The following is a 17,015-nucleotide window of genomic DNA, read 5'->3' on the forward strand; positions in this document are numbered from 1 at the left end:
GCATGCGAAGTGCTTTATAAGCTCCGTATTTATTATTTCTTGCTCACCATTAAAATCAAATGTACTCGGTGCTTTTGTATTCAATACACATTTAACCCTGCCGACTTAGATTTCTCAGGTTTTAAATCCAGTGGGGAATTGGCTGGTTTCCCAACTTTCCCCTCAAGTCCCCCTTGCACAGAGCTCAAAATCCCTGTTTAGCATTTTCTCCCCTGGCACGGCCGGGATCCTAGCCCTGGGGGGTGTGGGGGGGGCCAGGCCTGCTGCGTGCATGCATGGTCTCTTACCTCATCCCACCCCCACCTTCCTAAGCACCCCAAGAAAGACGGATGTGATCGCTGGAATATGACGGCCCAGTTGTCTGCATCGGCACTTAATTAAACCATTTTGTCTGTTTGTGTCTGTGCTGGTTGCCGCTCCGGCAGCATGACTCTGTGAGTGTGTGAGCGAGTGTGTGTGGGGGGTGCGAGGCAGGCATCGCCTCGTGAGCGTGTCTGGGAGCCCGCACTGGCGTCTGCAGGCCACACTGCGGTGCGGTGCGGTGGTTGGCTGTGAGTGTGATTTTGTGTCTGCTTTGTCCACACCAATCAGGTGTGTGCGGCTCTGGGTGTGTCTCTAGCTGCCCGGCGGGTGACTGTCCCCATCCATGGGGCTCCTCTCCCTCGCCGCCGCCCGCCTCTGGCCCCCGCCCCGCCCCCCCCCGTCTGTTTTATCATCCCTAATGAAGCAGTCTCCTCCATCGATCCTGCTGATTGCCAACCCATTCCTTTTGTTTGTTGGCGCTGAGCCATTGAGCCGCGCTCTGACAGCTCAGCTCGTCTAATTAGCTCTGTTGTTCTTTTTCCCCATGTTTCACCACGTTGCAAGTTCAGTGGAAGTTGCCACAAACTTAATCCCCCCCACTTCAGCCCCAAGTTCACATTCCTAACCTGCCTTTATTGTAGCAAGGAGCGGCTGGGTACAAGGACAGGCTGACTGGCCTGCATGCCTGACCCTTCCTTCAGGCCCTCCGCCCAGGCCCCCGTGGCATGACCAGTACCAGCTGTGCACATGCTTCTTGTGAAGAGTCTGGGGGAGCCTTCCAGCCAGGGGGTCCTGTTCGTCAGCCGAGGGTCAGCCAGCTCTGGCCCCAGACAGTCCAGTTAGAATAGGCGGGGGTGTGTCCATCTGTCAGTCATTCAGCAAACGGTGGCTGCATGTTTGCAGGCATCTGCTTGGCGCTGTCTTAATCACAGCGATAACAATAGCAACATCCCGTGACTGGGAGATGCCAAACATCGTCGTTCATTTATTTCTAACGATCATGCTGAGCGGCCACTACAAACCAGGCACCCTGCAAGATGCCAGGCAAGGATAAGCTCATCCAAAGTCGCACCATCTAATTCCGAAACCCCTGCGCTGGCTCCCCGCTCACCCACCCCTGGTCACAGGGAAGCCAGGTGAGCATTCCTGCCCATTGGGTGGCCCCACACAGAGGCTGTCCCCACAGCCTCACCCCCTGGGGGCAGCGTGGAGGTTCAGTGGAATGCACTTGGCTGCCAGCTCATCTCTGATTTGCCAGACAATGCTGAGCTCACACTGGCCACGCCACAGGAAAAACCTGGGTGAGATCAGACGTGCGGAGACCTGAGGCCTGACGAGATGCTATAAAGACTTGCCTTTCATGTGTTCCTCAGCCATTGTGCCGTGTCGCCCACAGATCGCTGGAGGTGGGGGTGTGGAATGTGCTCAGGGAGAGGACAGGCAGGAAATGGAGCGTGCGCTCCCCTTCCCTGGCCTGACCAGGAACCTCAAGATTGTGGCACGTCCTCCCTCGTCTGCAGAGAGGGCCGAACCCCCTGTGTGCGGGGAGGCACCGTCATGTTTATGGACCCGGAAATCCACGATAGACATCTAGCTGGACAGGTTCAGATTTAAAACCATGTAATGCTGATTGAGCCCAACGAGCATCCTTCCAGAACTCCTGGAAATCCGGAGCCCACCACCCGTCCCCACGCTGGGGGTAGGCAGCTGTCTGTTCAAGGGCCTTGGGCCTGGCTTTCAGAGGCAGCAAGTCAGAAGCAATGTTGCTGATGCAGCTGGATTAGGAAGCCGTAGACCTTGGTGTCAAGTACAGGTGACCCAAGAGCCAGGTCCCCAAGCTGAGGGTGCCCAGTCCCGGCTCGGGGCACCCCGGGGTGCCCTAGAAAGCAGGAAGATGGTTTTTATTTCAACACTAAAACTATTACAGTCTCCCCCCTCCCCATTTAGAGAACAAAATTAGATCCTGTAATTCAGTTAAAAAGCAAAAGAGGCACGTTTACTTGTAAAAACAGCCTGAGTGAAGGTTTTTTGTTCTACCAAACTGGTTTCTGGGTTCCAGAAGCAGGAGAGTGGAGACTCAGCATTCCAGGGGGCCTCTGAGCTCAGGGTTGCACTGAAGCGCAGGCTGCCCTGAGAAGGCAGGTAGAAGGGTCCCCACCTTGCCAGGAAGGCGGCCCTGCCCCCTGTGAGTGGCCTGTGGAGCTTGGTGTGGCGAGAGTGACCGCCATGGCCAGCAGGCCTGTGAGCCTGTGCTGTGAAGCCCTGTGGCCTGTCTTCTGGGACTGCCCGGCTCTGCTAACCTACCTCCCTGGGGCTCCGCCCCTGTTCCCACTCTAGGTGCGCCCTCCTCGCCCACATGTCGTTAAGAGACCCAAGAGCAACATCGCTGTGGAAGGCCGGCGGACGTCCATCTCCAGCCCTGAACAGTGAGTCACCTGATGCTCCCACTCTGGGCTCAAGACTCCCGGGGTCCAGTGCTTCGCGAGCCCACGCCGCCACCGCTGGGCGCTGGGCAGGCTTCCCTGGAGCCCCGTGCCCACACAGGCCCTCACAAAGAGGGCCGGGAAATGGGCTGGATCTGCAGTGTCCACCTCCACTGCCCCGCGCGGCCACCACCCCAGTAGGGTGTCCAGAGGCTGGCCGGCACCTGGGCTGGGTTTTCAGGAGTGATGCCCAAAGGGAACGCAGAGAAGGTACCTTCTTTCCTCATGCTGACAATATGTAAGGCCAGAGGAGCACCGGGAGCCCAGTCCAGGTGGCCGTCTGTTGCGAGGGTCACGCACTGGTGTGCTCAAGGCCGTGAGAGCTGGCGTTTGTGCACAAGCCTGTCCGTCTCTGCTCCCTCTACACGCGCCAGCACCTCTGCTCACCCGGGGCCGTGGCTTTTCTTCTCTAACTTCTATTACTGCCTTTTCTTTCCTGCCTTGGGCCCACCAACACTCCCGGGGGAAGGAACTGGGCTTTATGCCCGGTTCATGGTACAGGACCCAGTGAGAGTCACCTGCCAGGCTGTCGGAGAGTTGGGCGGAAGATGGGGTGGGCGCACACGTGGGGCTCAGTAGCTGAGCTGCTGAAGCAGGAGGGCTTCCTGGGGAGAGGGCACTGCTGTTGCCAGGGGTGCAGCCCACAGGAGCACATGGGCCCCTGTGGAAAGTGCATGAATGCCTCTCCAGGCACCCTGAAATGCCCTGGGCAAAGAGCCAACAGAGTGCTCCCCCTGCCTGCGGGTCCCAAGCAGGTTCTCAGGGGGAGGAGTTATGGGAGACCCTAGGTCCTAGCCAGGAAAGGGCCAAAGGATGACTGTCCAGAGCGCCCACGCTGGGGCCAGACGGGGGTGAGGCCCTTCTCCTTCTCTGGGAGACCCTGGCTTAAGGCAGTGTTGCTCAGGACGGCGTGGTGTTCTGGAGCAGCCTGCCAGGGCTGCGTGCACGCACGCATGTGCGTGTGTGTGTGTGTTGGGAGTTGCCTGGTCATGTGAAATTCCTCAGTGGACTCGTGAAGTTGGGTGTAGGTTTAACTTTTGCTCTGCACGGTAGGAATGTGGGAATGCAAAGGTGAGAGGCCGGCCCCTGCCGTGAGCAGCGTGGGTGATGACTGCCCCCTTGTGGAGAAAATGCTGCATGGCTTCAGCAGTCCTCACACCCTAAAGATAACTTCTTCGGAGGGATAAAAGGCATCTTTTTCTTTTAAAACGCCTTTTTCAAAGTGGGCTAAAGTGCTTTAGACCGTTACTATGATGCAGGTTCCAGGGCCCATAAACATTAAAATGCAGGCTCAGAATACCCTTGCTTTGCACAAAAGCACCCCAGTGACCCTGCACATTTTACAGAAAAACATCTCCCAATTGTGGCCAGAGCCTGTGCGAGGCAGGGCACCCTGATCACCTTTACTGGCGCTGTTGTGTGTGTCCCGCTGCCCCACAATGTCAGGGTGCCTCTTGAGTGATGCCAAAGGGCCAGCGTCTGATGATTACCAGAACTGGGTTGACGTTACTTTTAGTTTCTTTTTGCAATGTGCCTTGTTTGAGATTTCTGCTTGGGCTGAAATGACCCAGTGGGAGCAGCAGGGCTAAGTGAATGGGCTGGCACACTGGCGGGCACAGAAAGCTAGCGGCAGGCTCCCTGTGACCGGACTTCTGCGTGGCTCTGGCCCGCCAACAGGGTAGAGATGCTGCAGGGATGTTATTTCACGAGTTTCTGGTCACCTTTTATTGTTCAGTCTGTCCCTGGGTGGGGGTACTCCTACTCCCCCAACACCAGTGGCATCCCTGGCACCCTGGTGCTGCCCTGCGTCTCTGAACCCCGCTGCCCTCCTCCCCCGCACCCCTCCACCCCCAAATGCCATGCCCCAACAGCATTTCGAGGTGTTTTCTCAACTGTCATAAGCTCCAGCTGGCAAGACCAACTTCTCAAAACATGGAAGCATCCAGCGGAAAATATTGTAATTAAACAAACTTCTCATAAAATACCGTTCAGGGGGAGAAAGACACCAGCGCCTCCAGCCTGTCAGCATTGTGCTGGGAGACGCACGGAGCCAGCCGGCGGGAGCCCGCGGGCCCTGGGGTGGCGGCCTGTGACGGCCCTTTCATCTGGCCTCCGTCTCCTTCAGCCCCAGACCTCTGTCTCCACCGGGAGTGCCCAAGTGCATCAGAAACTCGGAGGATGTGGACGAGCAAGAGCACGCAGGATCTTTGAAGCCGAGGGCAGGACTCCGTCCTCCTGACTCTTGCCCCAACTCTCACTTCCAAACGGCACGTGAAATAATGAACTGTGTGGGCAGGAAGATGGAGCTGACTAAGAATAAGACGGTCTCCGGGGCCTCCGGCAGCGGCTCGGCGTGTGCAGGTCATTAAGGCACAGTGGCGCGGACGCCAGCCTGCCGGCCAGTCCTCGAGGGTCCTCCCGCACCCGGCCCCTGTCCAGCCGTGTGTCCGCACATCCGCCGTTCGGCCGGCATCGGAGAAGGCCCCGTCGGCGTGGGCCAGGCAGGACGGTGACGAGAAGTCCGTTACCCAGAGCCCAGGCCGACGCCTGCGCCTGCCCCTCCCCCAAAGCAGTGCATCCTGCACCGAGAGCTCTTCCCGGCTGGCAGGCAGAGGCATCCTGGCCCCAGAACTGGAAGGTTCCTGGGTTGTGTTTTTCAGCGCACACGAGCTAATTACTATTCAGTGGCATTTCTCCTCCAGGAGCAGCAGCTCTTTCCATTACTATTCAGAGCAGGGCTGAGGATGCCCTGGGGGCCCCCCCGGGTGAGAGTTAGGGTTAGGAGGGAGCAGACCGCCTGTCTGTGGGTCAGAGGCCAGTCAGCAGCAGGGAGAGCTGAGCACCCCTAGTGCCCTGGGCCCCGATGTTCCCCTTCCACAGAGTGGGGACTGGGGCCCCCAGCGTCCTCCCCACCCTCCCCTCTGGGCCCCGGAGGCCGGAGCTGAGCTGTGCGGCTTCCTGACAAAGAAGCAGTGTCTGCTGAGGCTGCTGCTTCTCCCTGGGGAAGGAAGGGGAGCAACACGGACCCACAGGCCCAACTCCTTTAACACAGGGAAACTGAGGTGCCGAGAGGGGCTTTCAGCCACTTGCCAGGGACGTCAGAGCTTGGAAATGGTCGGACCCACTGCTGACCTTTCTTCTGCACCACCCAGGAAAGCCTAGTAGTGACTGGAAACCCCTCCCAGTGGTGAGGATGAGGGCGAAGCGAGGCTCACCACCCCACCCCACCCCCACCCCGATAGAGGCGCGTTTTGCTTGCTTCGGCCCCAACATGCCCGGCTGCAGCTTCTTTCCTCCTGACTTGCCACGTGCACAAGAGTTTCCCAGAGAACTCGATGTCCGTGGAGGGTGACTGTGAGCTCCAGAAGCAGCCCTGTGCTCGCTGCCTGCCCCTCAAGGCCTAGCGCAGTGCAGACAGGCCGAAGGGAAGCCGTGGCCGGCTGGTCTGCAGCCCCCCTCCACCAGGCTGCCCGGCAGCGTGCCCGGCTCGGAGGCGCTGGGGCCCAGGGCCACCCCACAGTGCTGCTGAGAGCCTCATTTAATCCTCACAGCCACCTGAGTCAGCTGACCCCCACTCTTCATGGTCACAGGGCTGGCGGTCCCTGGGGGCGATCCAAGAGGCAGCCCCTCTGGCCTGCTGCAGAGCCAGGCTCCCCCGACGGCACCGCTTGGTCTCACCCGCAGGGAGCAGCCCCTGGACTGATCCCCTTGGCTGGCTGGTTATATGTCGTTCATGGCACTAAATAGGAACCATCCAGATCCTGCCACCAGGGGCCCCAGACACGCCCTGCTCACCTCTCTGGTGAAATCCATGCAAGGTTGGCTCTTCCAAGGAATTTTGTTTGTTTGGGAAAATAATCCAGTAACCTTATGCCGACTAGAATCTCGCTCCCTCGACCACTTACTAGCCACCGATTTGCTAGATTCCGGCCCGGCCTCGCCTGGCACCATCCCGCCAGCGGACTTGCCCCTTGCCCTCACTCGTGACTAAGGGGTGGGCGGGGGCGGGGGGCAGCCCAGGCCCCTCCTATGGGACCTCTAGGTTCTTCCAGAACTTCACGAATGTGGAAGGTGCCAGGGTAAGCCTCCTCGTCCTCACTTAAGCCCTTTCTCATTTGAGGTCGCTTTGGGCATCCGAATGACTAACAGGTGCCCTTGAGGAGAGTTGTGGGCTCAGCGCTCTCACTGCCTATTCCTTTCCTCCTCCTGAGTGGGGGTGGGGGCGGGTAGGTGTCCTTAGCCAGGGCTGGGCGGTGCTCACCCCTGGTCACACGCCCAGGGCCGAGCTGAGCCTTCACTGGGCGCTTGGGCCGCCTCTGCCCCTGCTCAGAGCGCCCTTCCGCATGCCTGCCAGAGACCCCAGATCCAGGGCTCTGGGTCAGGCAGCCCCAAGGACTACGTGGCTGGTGTCAGAGGTGCTTCTGGGCGCAGTCGCCACCGAGCAGCCCACTCGCACTGCTTAGGAACTGAGGGTCTGGTCACCTGAATGACACCGCGTGACCCAAGCCCCAGAAAACTAAAATCCGATCAGAAGAAGCTGCCAGAAGCATTTAGTGAGCTTTGCCCAAAGACCAGCTCTCAGAACCCTCCGCCATTGTCTCCGGACAGCTGTGCAACCGCTCTGGTGAGCAATGACAGGCCCCTCCCAGCCCACTGAAGCCCACGCTGGGCCCCTCCAGACCTGGGTCAGTGGCCAGAGGTCTGGCTGTGGATCACAAGCCGGGTGGGGCCCGGCGCCCTCCCCTGCGGGGGTGGGGGGAACAAACCACCTGGTGATAGGCAAGGCTTTGGCATCTGACAGACCTGGGCACCCTGGCCCACCTCCGGGCAGCCCGAGACCCTGGGTAAGTCCCTCTGCCCCCTCCTTTAAGATACGATACCTGTTAACACCCCAGGGAACGGGGTTTGGGAAACTAGCCACACCCGTTTCCTAAACTAGCCAGATACGCCCCTCACCCCTCCTGCTGTCCCAAGCAGCCTCAAGGCTCTGCCCCCTCCCCCCAACCCCATGAACCGCACATACCCGCTGTCCACCCACAATCCACTGACCTGCCACGTTGCGGGCCACACCGCGAGCCCACACGTGCCCACACCCCCACGTGCACACGCAGGGGGTCCGTGAGCTCCTCCAGGCAGAGCTGTGTCTCCTTTGACTCTGCAGCCCCAGACAGAGCCTGCCCAGCCTGAGCGCTGCTCGGGGATGTTTGCTGAGTGAGTGAACAGGGGAGTCACTGAAGGCAAGTGGCTTACAGCCCAGCACCTCGGGGCCAGGGAGGGGGTCACGTAACAAGCTCAGTGCGTAAAGAGCTCCCGCTAGGTGGCAGGTATGATTAGGACGACCAGGAAGCTGCCCTCGCCCTCTGAGCCGGACCTGAGGTTGGCACACAGCTGCCATCTGGGCCTGGAGGCAGAGCAGCTGTCGGGCACCTCCCCTGGCAGGCTGCCAGGGCTCAGCCCTGGGAATCCAGCAGGTTGCCGGCCAGTGAGCAGGGTGAGAGGCTCCTGACCCAGCTCACACCGCCCTCCCCTCTACCACAGGGGCTGGGCCCAGGGACAAGGCCAGGCCAGATGAAGGGCTGAGCCCAAGTGGAGACACAGCGTCTACCAGGGAGCCCCCAGGGGTGCGCCCCTGTCTGCTGCGGCCTGGCCCGCGCCAGGACAGCTCCAGACAGTCCCAGGCAGAGAGGGCTCTTTGCGGCTGACAAATTGAACCATTAGTCTGTCCGAGGAGAAGGCGCCCTGCCCTCACGACATTACCTATCCGTCAGCTCCGACAGGCACGCCCCGCCACCAAGCCCCTCGCTGGTCCAGCACCTCCATGTGGGCTGACCTCCCGGCTCCTTGGGGCCTTTACAGAGAAGGCCCTGCGCTTGGGCCTTGCCAGGAAAGGGCAGGGGCGCTACTATGATGGGGTGACTGCTGGCTCCTCCATCCATCTCCCCTCCACCATGTGAGTGCCCACCTAGTGTCTGGGAGGACGTCGCCTGTTGTGCGTGGACACGCCCCGACACTGTGCAAAGGACTGACAGAGTCAACATCAGGCTGGCAGAGAATGAATGGGCAGCGGGTAAAGGCAGAGGGTACCCACAACCCAGAGGGGAGGCTCCGCCCAGCCGCCTCCCTGGCCTTTCTGTCACCCCGACCTCTCAAGGTTCAAGTCCTTTGTCCTGAACCCGCAGTCCTTGTGCTGGTTCAAGATTCCCAACCTGTTCTCTTGTGCCCCCCTCACTTCCAGCCCCCACACCACCCTCCCCAGGGAGGCCCTGGCCTTCCCATCCTCTGCTACCCTCGAGGCCAAAGTCCCCGAGTCGCCTCCCAAGAGCACAGAGGCAGATGCTCTCCCACCACTGTCCGCGGGCAGCACTGAGAGGACCCAGCCCACCTGACCAGGACAGCATGGACACCCCTCCCGGCATCCTTCCAGCCGTGATTCTCTCGCCATCTTCTGCGTGGACATCCACATGCGGCCTGGCGCCTCTGGCCCGCAGGCCCCCAGAAAGGCCCCAGTCCTCACGGGGAGGACGTCCCCTGCACTCCCCCCCACCCCCGAGGCCTTGCCCACTGGCCCAGAGCCCGTGTTTACCCGGCGCACAACCTCAGGGGTGGCCAGAGGGTGGGTGGGGGCGGAGAAGTGGTGCAACCGCAGGCCTCAGAGATGCTGCTTCTGAGCCCAGTTGGGACAGCCCCCCGGCGGGAAGTCTCTGCAGGCTCATCCTTGAACCCCAGGGAAGACCTTGTACAGGGGCAGGTGCCGGAATCCGCTGGCAGACGAATGTGGCACTGGGACTCGTGACTGAATATCCTCTAGGCAAAGCCCTCTGCAAATATTTTCATCTCACTTTGATGTAAAACCATGAAGAGAACTGCGGCATCCCCACTGTACAGATGAGAAGTCGAGGTGCAAGGAGGTGAAAGGACTCTCCCAAGGCCACGGCGGGGGGAGATGGTGGCAGGCAGAACCTGACCTCATCCGGGCCTGTGCCTGCCTTTCAGCCCCCCCGGGGGCCCCGCGACCAAGGGGCGCCAGAGCGACCACATTCAGAGTAAAGGGCCTTCCGCTGCAGTGAGGTGATCCTTTAAGAATGATCTCGGCTGCCCCCGTTGCCTCTGGAGACCAAGTCCTCGCTGAAACCCCCCTCCCCCACACCCCGGCTTGATCTCAAATACACTTAAATGTCAATTAAATTTGAAATATCTACATTTGTCAGCATTTCATTTTGGGCCAGCGTGACGTGCCGCTGATTTGTCCACGCAATGTGACACATGAAAAAAACTCTCGAGATGCAGATCTTCCTCATTAAAAAATAAGCCGGCACGGCCCCTGCGCTGCAGAGGGCCCGAGCCGTCCCCGCCGCCTGACGCCCTCCTCTGACATGGTATTTAAAAAGGAACAGCCGTACCTGTCACCACTGTCACACGCACGCGCTAGGCGGCGACACGTTGAACCAAACATTAGGGAGGGCTCGGGGAGCCGTCTGCTGGGGACTCAGCGCTGAGACGAGCCGGCCAGGCGGGAGCAGGCGGGAGCCCGGGGCCTGGCGTGGTGGACGGCCCCTCCTTCCTCGAGGCCCTGCGCCTTGCGGGCTGGCCGAGTGCAGCGACCTGCCTTTGCACAGACAGCTCTTTGTGGTGGGTGGCAGACTGCAGGGTAGTAGCTGAATTGGGTTAATGAGGCAAGAGGTACACTTCTTCTCCCCCAGATTCTGCCTTAAGCTAATAAAAAATTTAAACCTGGACGTTTCCGAAGGTTCGTCCTTTATCTCTGACAAATATCTGACTGTTTCATGAGAAAACATGAGCCGCTGAATTTCGATAAGTTTATTTTGAAATCTCACCTTTTCTTAAAAGCAGGGGGGACACCCTCCCCTTTGTTCCATCGTTTCAGACCCGCCAGGTGGAAGAGGCGGGGTCACCAGGAGGCTCCCAACCCACGCTCAGTCCAGGCTCTACTTTTTAGCTGCTGCGTGGCACTGGGCAAGTGACGCCCCCTCTCTGAGCCTTGGCAGTTTCGACCCGCAAAGCTAGGATGTACTGAATAAGGAATGAGCGAGAAGCCCGGCGCGCGTGTCACCTGATGCTTGTGAGCACTGTCGTCTGGACCCAAAGTCTGGACCCGAAAAACTCATCAGACCAAACCACAGCCGAACTCCTCACACCCGGTGTCCTGTCACGCTCCAGGTGGGGTGTTCAGGACATGGCCAGGCTTCCCGAAGTTGCTGCCCAACCAGCGTGGAGAGCCACAGGAGGCAGAAGAGCTTTGTGGGCTAGATATCGAGGCTCCCTCTCTCCACCGCCCCAAGGTCATGCCGATGTGGGAGGCTCTGGATGTGGACCGCGACGTGAACGGCAGCCCTCTGGCTGGGAGCCGAGGCCGCCTGACCTAAGCCCGCGCTCTGCTCTGACGCCTGACACCCTCCTGACACGCTGCAGCGCTGAGCGCCTCCGGCTCACGGGCCATCCTTCAAGCTGACCAAGGCAGGGGTGTCTTCCCCCCCAACCTGTCCTGCCGACGGCCGGGTGGGCCCCACCTCTCCGCCTGTGATTCCCTCTGCTCAGCTGGCCCCGGCCCTTTCACAAGCCCTTGGGAAGCACCTCTGGGTGGGCGGGTGGGTGAACAGACTGACCATCTGCTCCTCCCCCTGCAACACCAGCATGGTGATACCTTCCTGCTGGGCTGCTGGGTGGGTAGCAATGGCCCGCAAAGCCCGGGCACTGCCTATTTGTGGATATTGTTTTAGATCTTTTCCAAGCTTCCCGCCTGCTGCTGCACCCCTAGTACCTTTACCCCAGGCCCCATTCTATAGGTCTTAGCAATACAGGAGAGACGGGGGACCCAGAGACGGGGCTTTTCTATCCTGTAGCCACCAGCTGATGGAAGAGACATGCTTCGGCACCCCCAGGAAGGTGGGGGCCCGCCTTGTGTCCCCAGCACACTGGCTTCCACTCACTCCATGAGCAGACTTCTGCTGTGCTAATGCTGTGCCCAGGTAGGGAGGGACAGGAGAGCCAGGCGTGACCTTGCCCTTGAGCTCAGCCCGAGAGAGACTTGCAAGAGGGGCGATGGTATTGACGAAGGGCTAACCCAGCCCAAGGAGGAGCGAATGCTGGCTAGCTGATTCCTAAGGCACCAGGGAGGCTTCCGAGCTATGCTTGCGCTGCGCTTTCAAGGCCGAAGGGCAGTCGGTCACCAGAGAGCGCAAGCAGGAGGACCCGCGGGGTGGGCGGGCCAGGCCTCGGTGGGCCCTGGCCAGAGCAGCAGCTTTGCAGGTGCTGAGCGGAGAGTGAGTCGGTTGGGTTTGAAAGCCAGACAGGTTCCTGCCGCACTTCGCTGATGTCCGGGAGCCGGGCCGCCACGTCCTCAGGACAGCCAGGCTCACTTCTGCAAGTCAGAGCCCTGCCCTCTCTCTGAGTCCGGGGGAAAGGAACCCAGAAGGCCCGAGTGGGCTTGGTCCCTAGGTCGCTGGCCTGGATGAGAAGAGGCTGTCAGTGACCTGCCACCTCCCTGGCTGCGGCCTGAGCCCAGCGGCTTCCCCTGGCGAGCCCCAGCCTCACTGCAGTCTGAAGGCGAAACCCACCTGGCATCTTCCCAGGGTGATGGAGGAAGCCAGGGGCCCTGGGGCCTCACCCAGGAACTGCCACCTGGAGCCAGCTTGGCCTCCTTTTGTAAGAACAGCATGTTCTGGGGTAGCCAGATGTGGCCTCTGGGGTGGCCAGTCTCAGCAAAGGCCACTCCCCGGGGAGGGTGCCGGCCGTGCCGCCCTCCCCGGGGCCCCAGAAGCAGCCCACAGGGCCAGGGTTTGAACCGAGGGCTGGCCGCTGGCCGGTCCAGCGCCCTCGCGCCCTGGTGCCTCAGCAGTGTATAATTCATGGGCGCCGGTGCAGAGCTGCTCGGGCTGTGTACAAGTTTGTGTTTATGGAGGTAGCGCTCACAGGTGGCTGACGAGGGGGATGCATTTTTTATAACAATGAATATTTAATTCCCACATCACAGATGAAAAAGACTCTCTGAAGAGGCATCTGAGGGAGATGCCAGAGAGCGGCCACTCATCAGGACAGGCCCCACCCGAGCCCTGCGCCGGCTGGCTTTCTTCTTTGGCTCTGCTTTATTTTTTGGGTTTTTTTCCTGGATATTGAAGATACAGAAAAGTAAAGGGAAGCCACCCCTGAGTCCCCATAGTCTCACCCGCCACCGTCTCACCTAGTCACCTGCTTTCCAGTCTTTTTTCCAGGGGGCTTTCTGCAGGTGACATGACTGTGCAGAGAAGCATGGCTGCCTGCCTCTGCTTTCTAGATTATTCTTATTTTTAAGGTTGTTTTTTTTTTTTAAGATTTATTTTACTTATTTATGCATATAAGAACTGGGGTACAGGCCAGAGGTGCAGGAGGCAGGAGTGGTGAGAGGACTCACCAGAGACAGAGTGGGGAGCTGACTGACTGAAACACGTTGCTGAGGGGAGCAGTGGGGAGACAGGAGAGGTCCGCTGTGCCGTGTGGGTCAGCTCCCTGGCGGGGGATTGAACTCGAGCTGCAGCGATAGTGCCGAGACTTTAACCCTTGCCCCAGGGAAGCCCCCAGCCTCTAGATTTTTCTTAACAAACCTTGAGTTGATTGGAAGCCCGTTGTTAGTCAGCATTCTGTACTTCACCAGGCTCGCTGCCAGGTTAGAAGCTTCACATTTCAGTACCATAAACGTGGCAGGCCGAGGTGTCCGGGTTCTGTATGGAAGTGGCCCTAGTTCCGGGCACCCAGATCCTGACAACTGTGATTAACCCACAGCTTCTCCTGTGCTCGGGGCCCGCTTCCTCCCTTGGGCCGGTCAGGCCCCCCCACTCCCCTCCTCTCCAGGAAGCCTGCACCCCAGGCTGGCTGGAGGCTCCTTCCCAGCCCCCCCGGGGTTTCCAAGAGCACCTCCTAACTGTTCTCTTCTCTCTTGTCTCCCTCTGTCCCAGCCTGGTAAAGCCCTTGCGACACTATGCTGTCTTCCTCTCCGAAGACTCCTCTGACGAGGAGAGCCGGCAGCAGGAGGGCCCCGGCTCCGGCTTCACCGAGAGCTTTTTCTTCTCCGCTCCCTTTGAATGGTCTCTTCTTCCTTCCTGCATTTCCCTGAGCTCAGCTTGGTGACTCTTGGGGCTGCTGGGGCTGGGGGGCGTGGGGAGCTGCTTGTCCTCAAGGGGGGGGGGTGTTTGGAGCTGCTGCCGTCCGGTGCCCCAGTGCCACCTGTCAGGTTGGGCACCACCTGGGGTTCCCCCTCCCTGGGCAGTCACTGCTCCTGCCCACGGGCCTGTGCCACGAGAGTGCGGTGACAGGTGACGGGCGGGGCTCTACGGGTTCGAGAGGGACCGCGCGCTTGGCAGATGGCGGAACTGGGGGCCGCCGCGAGGCTGGTGGCTGAGGCCGAGCCCTTCTTTACCTCACACCTCGTGGGACCTGTGAGATGGGGAGTCACATTCCGAGTGAAAAACGAAAAACGCCCCTCTGCTCTGGAACGTGTACATCAATGCTGGCATAGCCAAGCTTCAGCTAACCTGCCCGACTTTAGGATAATTTTGGCCATTGTGTGTGTAGCCAGGTCTCATAGTCACTGCAGATGGTGGCTGAACCGCCCACAGGCCAGCCCCGGGCTTCTGGCATTCTCCTCCTTGACCAGCCCCTGCCTCCCCACCCCTGGTCTTGCCAGAGCTCAGCTTGAGCGGAGACACGTGTCTCCTCTGTTTTTGCTAACAAGACGGTGCCGTGTTTTTAACAGGAGCCCTGGGGGAAAAGGCTTTTTACTTCACACCCAGGGCCCTCTGGGAGTGACTGTCACAGCCTTTTCTGCAGATGAGGGGGCTCTTGCCTCTTCCTGCCGGGGCGGGGGGGGGGCCTGTGGCCTCCAGGGACCCCGCACAGCTCCGCCTCCTGCCCGCCCCATCGGGCGGGGGGGTCCTGGCCCTTTCTGCCACCAGGTCTCCTCTGACGGAGGTGAGCCGACCCCTTCCGGGGCCCTCACTAGAAAGCGGGGCTTCTCCGGCCTGGCTTGCCACCCCTCCTGTCCATCCAGTCTTTCCCTTGAAATGTTTTCTCATTTAAAACTAACAAAATCAGCCTTGCCCTCGAAAGTAAGAGCTCTGATAGCAGAGGCTGGCTGTTTCAGCTTGTGTTTCTGTTACTAATTAAAGTATAGCCATTGGCACAAGAAATGTATCTGTGGTGCCCCCTTAAGATCACCTGCCAGGAACAGACTCCTGCCTGGGTGAAGACCGAGGAATCCCAGCCCCACCCCACCCCACCCCACCGAGTCCAGCGGGTCACGTACTTTATGACTGAATTGATGCCTTCGTTGGTCTAAGTAATGGAAAGGCTCCCATGTCAGCCATGACCTGTCGGAAAATACAGGTGTTTGTATGTGTCTTTAAGGCAGAACCGGCCCACCTTAAAACAAAGTGGGTTCCTTTCTAAATCACTTTCCTTACGTGGAAGAAGCCTGCTGCCTTCTTTTAGTCGCCTTTACTGTGTTCAAACTAGGGTGATGGGTCGGATCACTTATTCGAAGTGGATGAAATGGCTCACGCTCGGCTTCCATTTCCGCCTCAGCTGGTGCTGTGTGTCATAGAATGAGTTAATTAGCCTCTCTGAGCTTCACCTTCTCACTGGTAAAGTGGGGGATGTGAGTCCTACTCCGTGGCCTGCTGCGAGATCAGCCAGCCAGCTGATGTTCTTTCGGGAACTGTTGGCTGGGCCTCTCCCTGGCTGCCTGTCCCCTGCCCTGCTGGCTGAGCGGCCTCCGCGTGAGCCAGCTCCCGGCCAGCAGGTGGCACCCTTGTCCAGCCTTCCTGGACCCTGCCACGGTTTCTGCCAGGCCCTGGGCCACAGCCAGCCCCGACCCCCCTATGAAGGGGGCACCCTGCCCAAGGCCGGCTCCCTTAGAGGTCGGGGTTTACCTGGGCACCTGTACTCCACAGGTGTCTCCACGGGGGAGCCGCTGAGGCTCAGAAAGGCTAAGTGATCGCCCAAGGTCCCGGGCAAGAAATGGCACCAAGCTGGAACGGAGGGCAGCCAGGCTGAGGCCCCAACATCCCCCCTGGGGATCCCAGGTGCCCAGGCAGCTGCCCTGGAACCTCCCCCCAGCTCACTGCCCGCATAGGGAGGGGGGGAGCTGGCGGCAGCCCCAGAGTGGGCCTGCGGCCTGTCCCCCTCCAGGCGTGTCCTGTGGCTCACAGCTTGTCTGTCTGTCCAGCCCACTGGCAGTTACATGGCGTGTTTGGGAGGCACTAAGTGAGCCCCTTATGCAGACTAGAGCCACGAAGGCTTGCCCAAGGTCCCACGGTGAGCGGCAGCACCCAAATTCAGCCCAGGCCTGCTAAGCACCCACCTCGACATGGCGCCCGCAGGGTGCATCCGCTTGCTCTTCCTGGGTGGGGCCAGGGTGGAAGGATCAGCCCGCTCTGTCTCCTCCAGGCCGCAGCCCTATCGGACACTCAAGGAGTCAGACAGCGCCGAGGGCGAGGCGGAGAGCCCAGAGCAGCGGGCGCGGGAGCCGACGGGGCCTGCCCCAGTGCCGCCTGACCGGGCTGCCAGTGTCGACCTCCTGGAAGATGTCTTCAGCACCCTGGACGTGGGCGTCCCCCTGCAGCCGCTGAGCCAGGCCAAGAGCCTGGAGGACTTGCGGACCCCCAGAGACCTGAGGGAACCGCCGGGGACCTTTGACTATCAGGTATGGGCCGTGCCGGTGCAGCGGTCTCTGAGCAGAGGCAGGTGCCCCCAAGCCAGTGCGACGGTGCCCGGGGCAGCGTGGCTGCGACCCTGCCAGGCGGCAGCAGACCCTCACGGGGACCACCCAAGAGGGCGCTCGATACCCGCCCCCCCACCGCCACATGTGCCTCAGGCTGCTTGGGGCTCCAGGCTTGTCCCCCAGGAGCCCAGGGAGGCCTTGGCCCCTGGCAGAACCGGGCTTGCTCCTGTCCCCCCAAGGCTCCTTGGAGAACCTTTGGATCAAAATTCCCGGGCTCTGGACTGCTCGCGTGTGACGCCTGCACTTCCACTGTGGCTTCCAGTCTGTCACAGCCCTTGCTGGGCCCCAGTTTCTGAACTGGTGCGTGGGGATGGCTGGGCACAGTGCTGGGCGGGTGGAGTTCAGTGTCCCGAGATGCACAAGGCATGTGTGTCCTCATGTGTGTCCTGTGACCACCACATGCCGGGGCACGTGGCTCGTGGTAGCGGGGGCCAGCGCGTGGCTCGCGGTAGCCGGGG

The 17,015-nt window shown here is 60.3% G+C and overlaps 1 protein-coding gene across 1 annotated transcript in view; it reads left to right on the forward strand.

Annotated features, from left to right (window-relative positions):
- Window positions 1-17,015, forward strand: part of DENND1A (DENN/MADD domain containing 1A) — a 414,277-nt gene that overhangs the window by 393,800 nt on the left and 3,462 nt on the right. Inside the window, exons 21-23 of the mRNA XM_012721213.1 lie at window positions 2,641-2,729; window positions 13,736-13,864; window positions 16,224-16,479. Of these exons, the coding sequence (XP_012576667.1) occupies window positions 2,641-2,729; window positions 13,736-13,864; window positions 16,224-16,479 (474 nt within the window). The remainder of the gene's footprint in view (window positions 1-2,640; window positions 2,730-13,735; window positions 13,865-16,223; window positions 16,480-17,015) is intronic.

The sequence above is a fragment of the Condylura cristata genome, unplaced genomic scaffold (assembly GCF_000260355.1).
Source record: "Condylura cristata isolate star-nosed mole 26May11 unplaced genomic scaffold, ConCri1.0 scaffold00006, whole genome shotgun sequence".
NCBI lineage: Eukaryota > Metazoa > Chordata > Mammalia > Eulipotyphla > Talpidae > Condylura > Condylura cristata.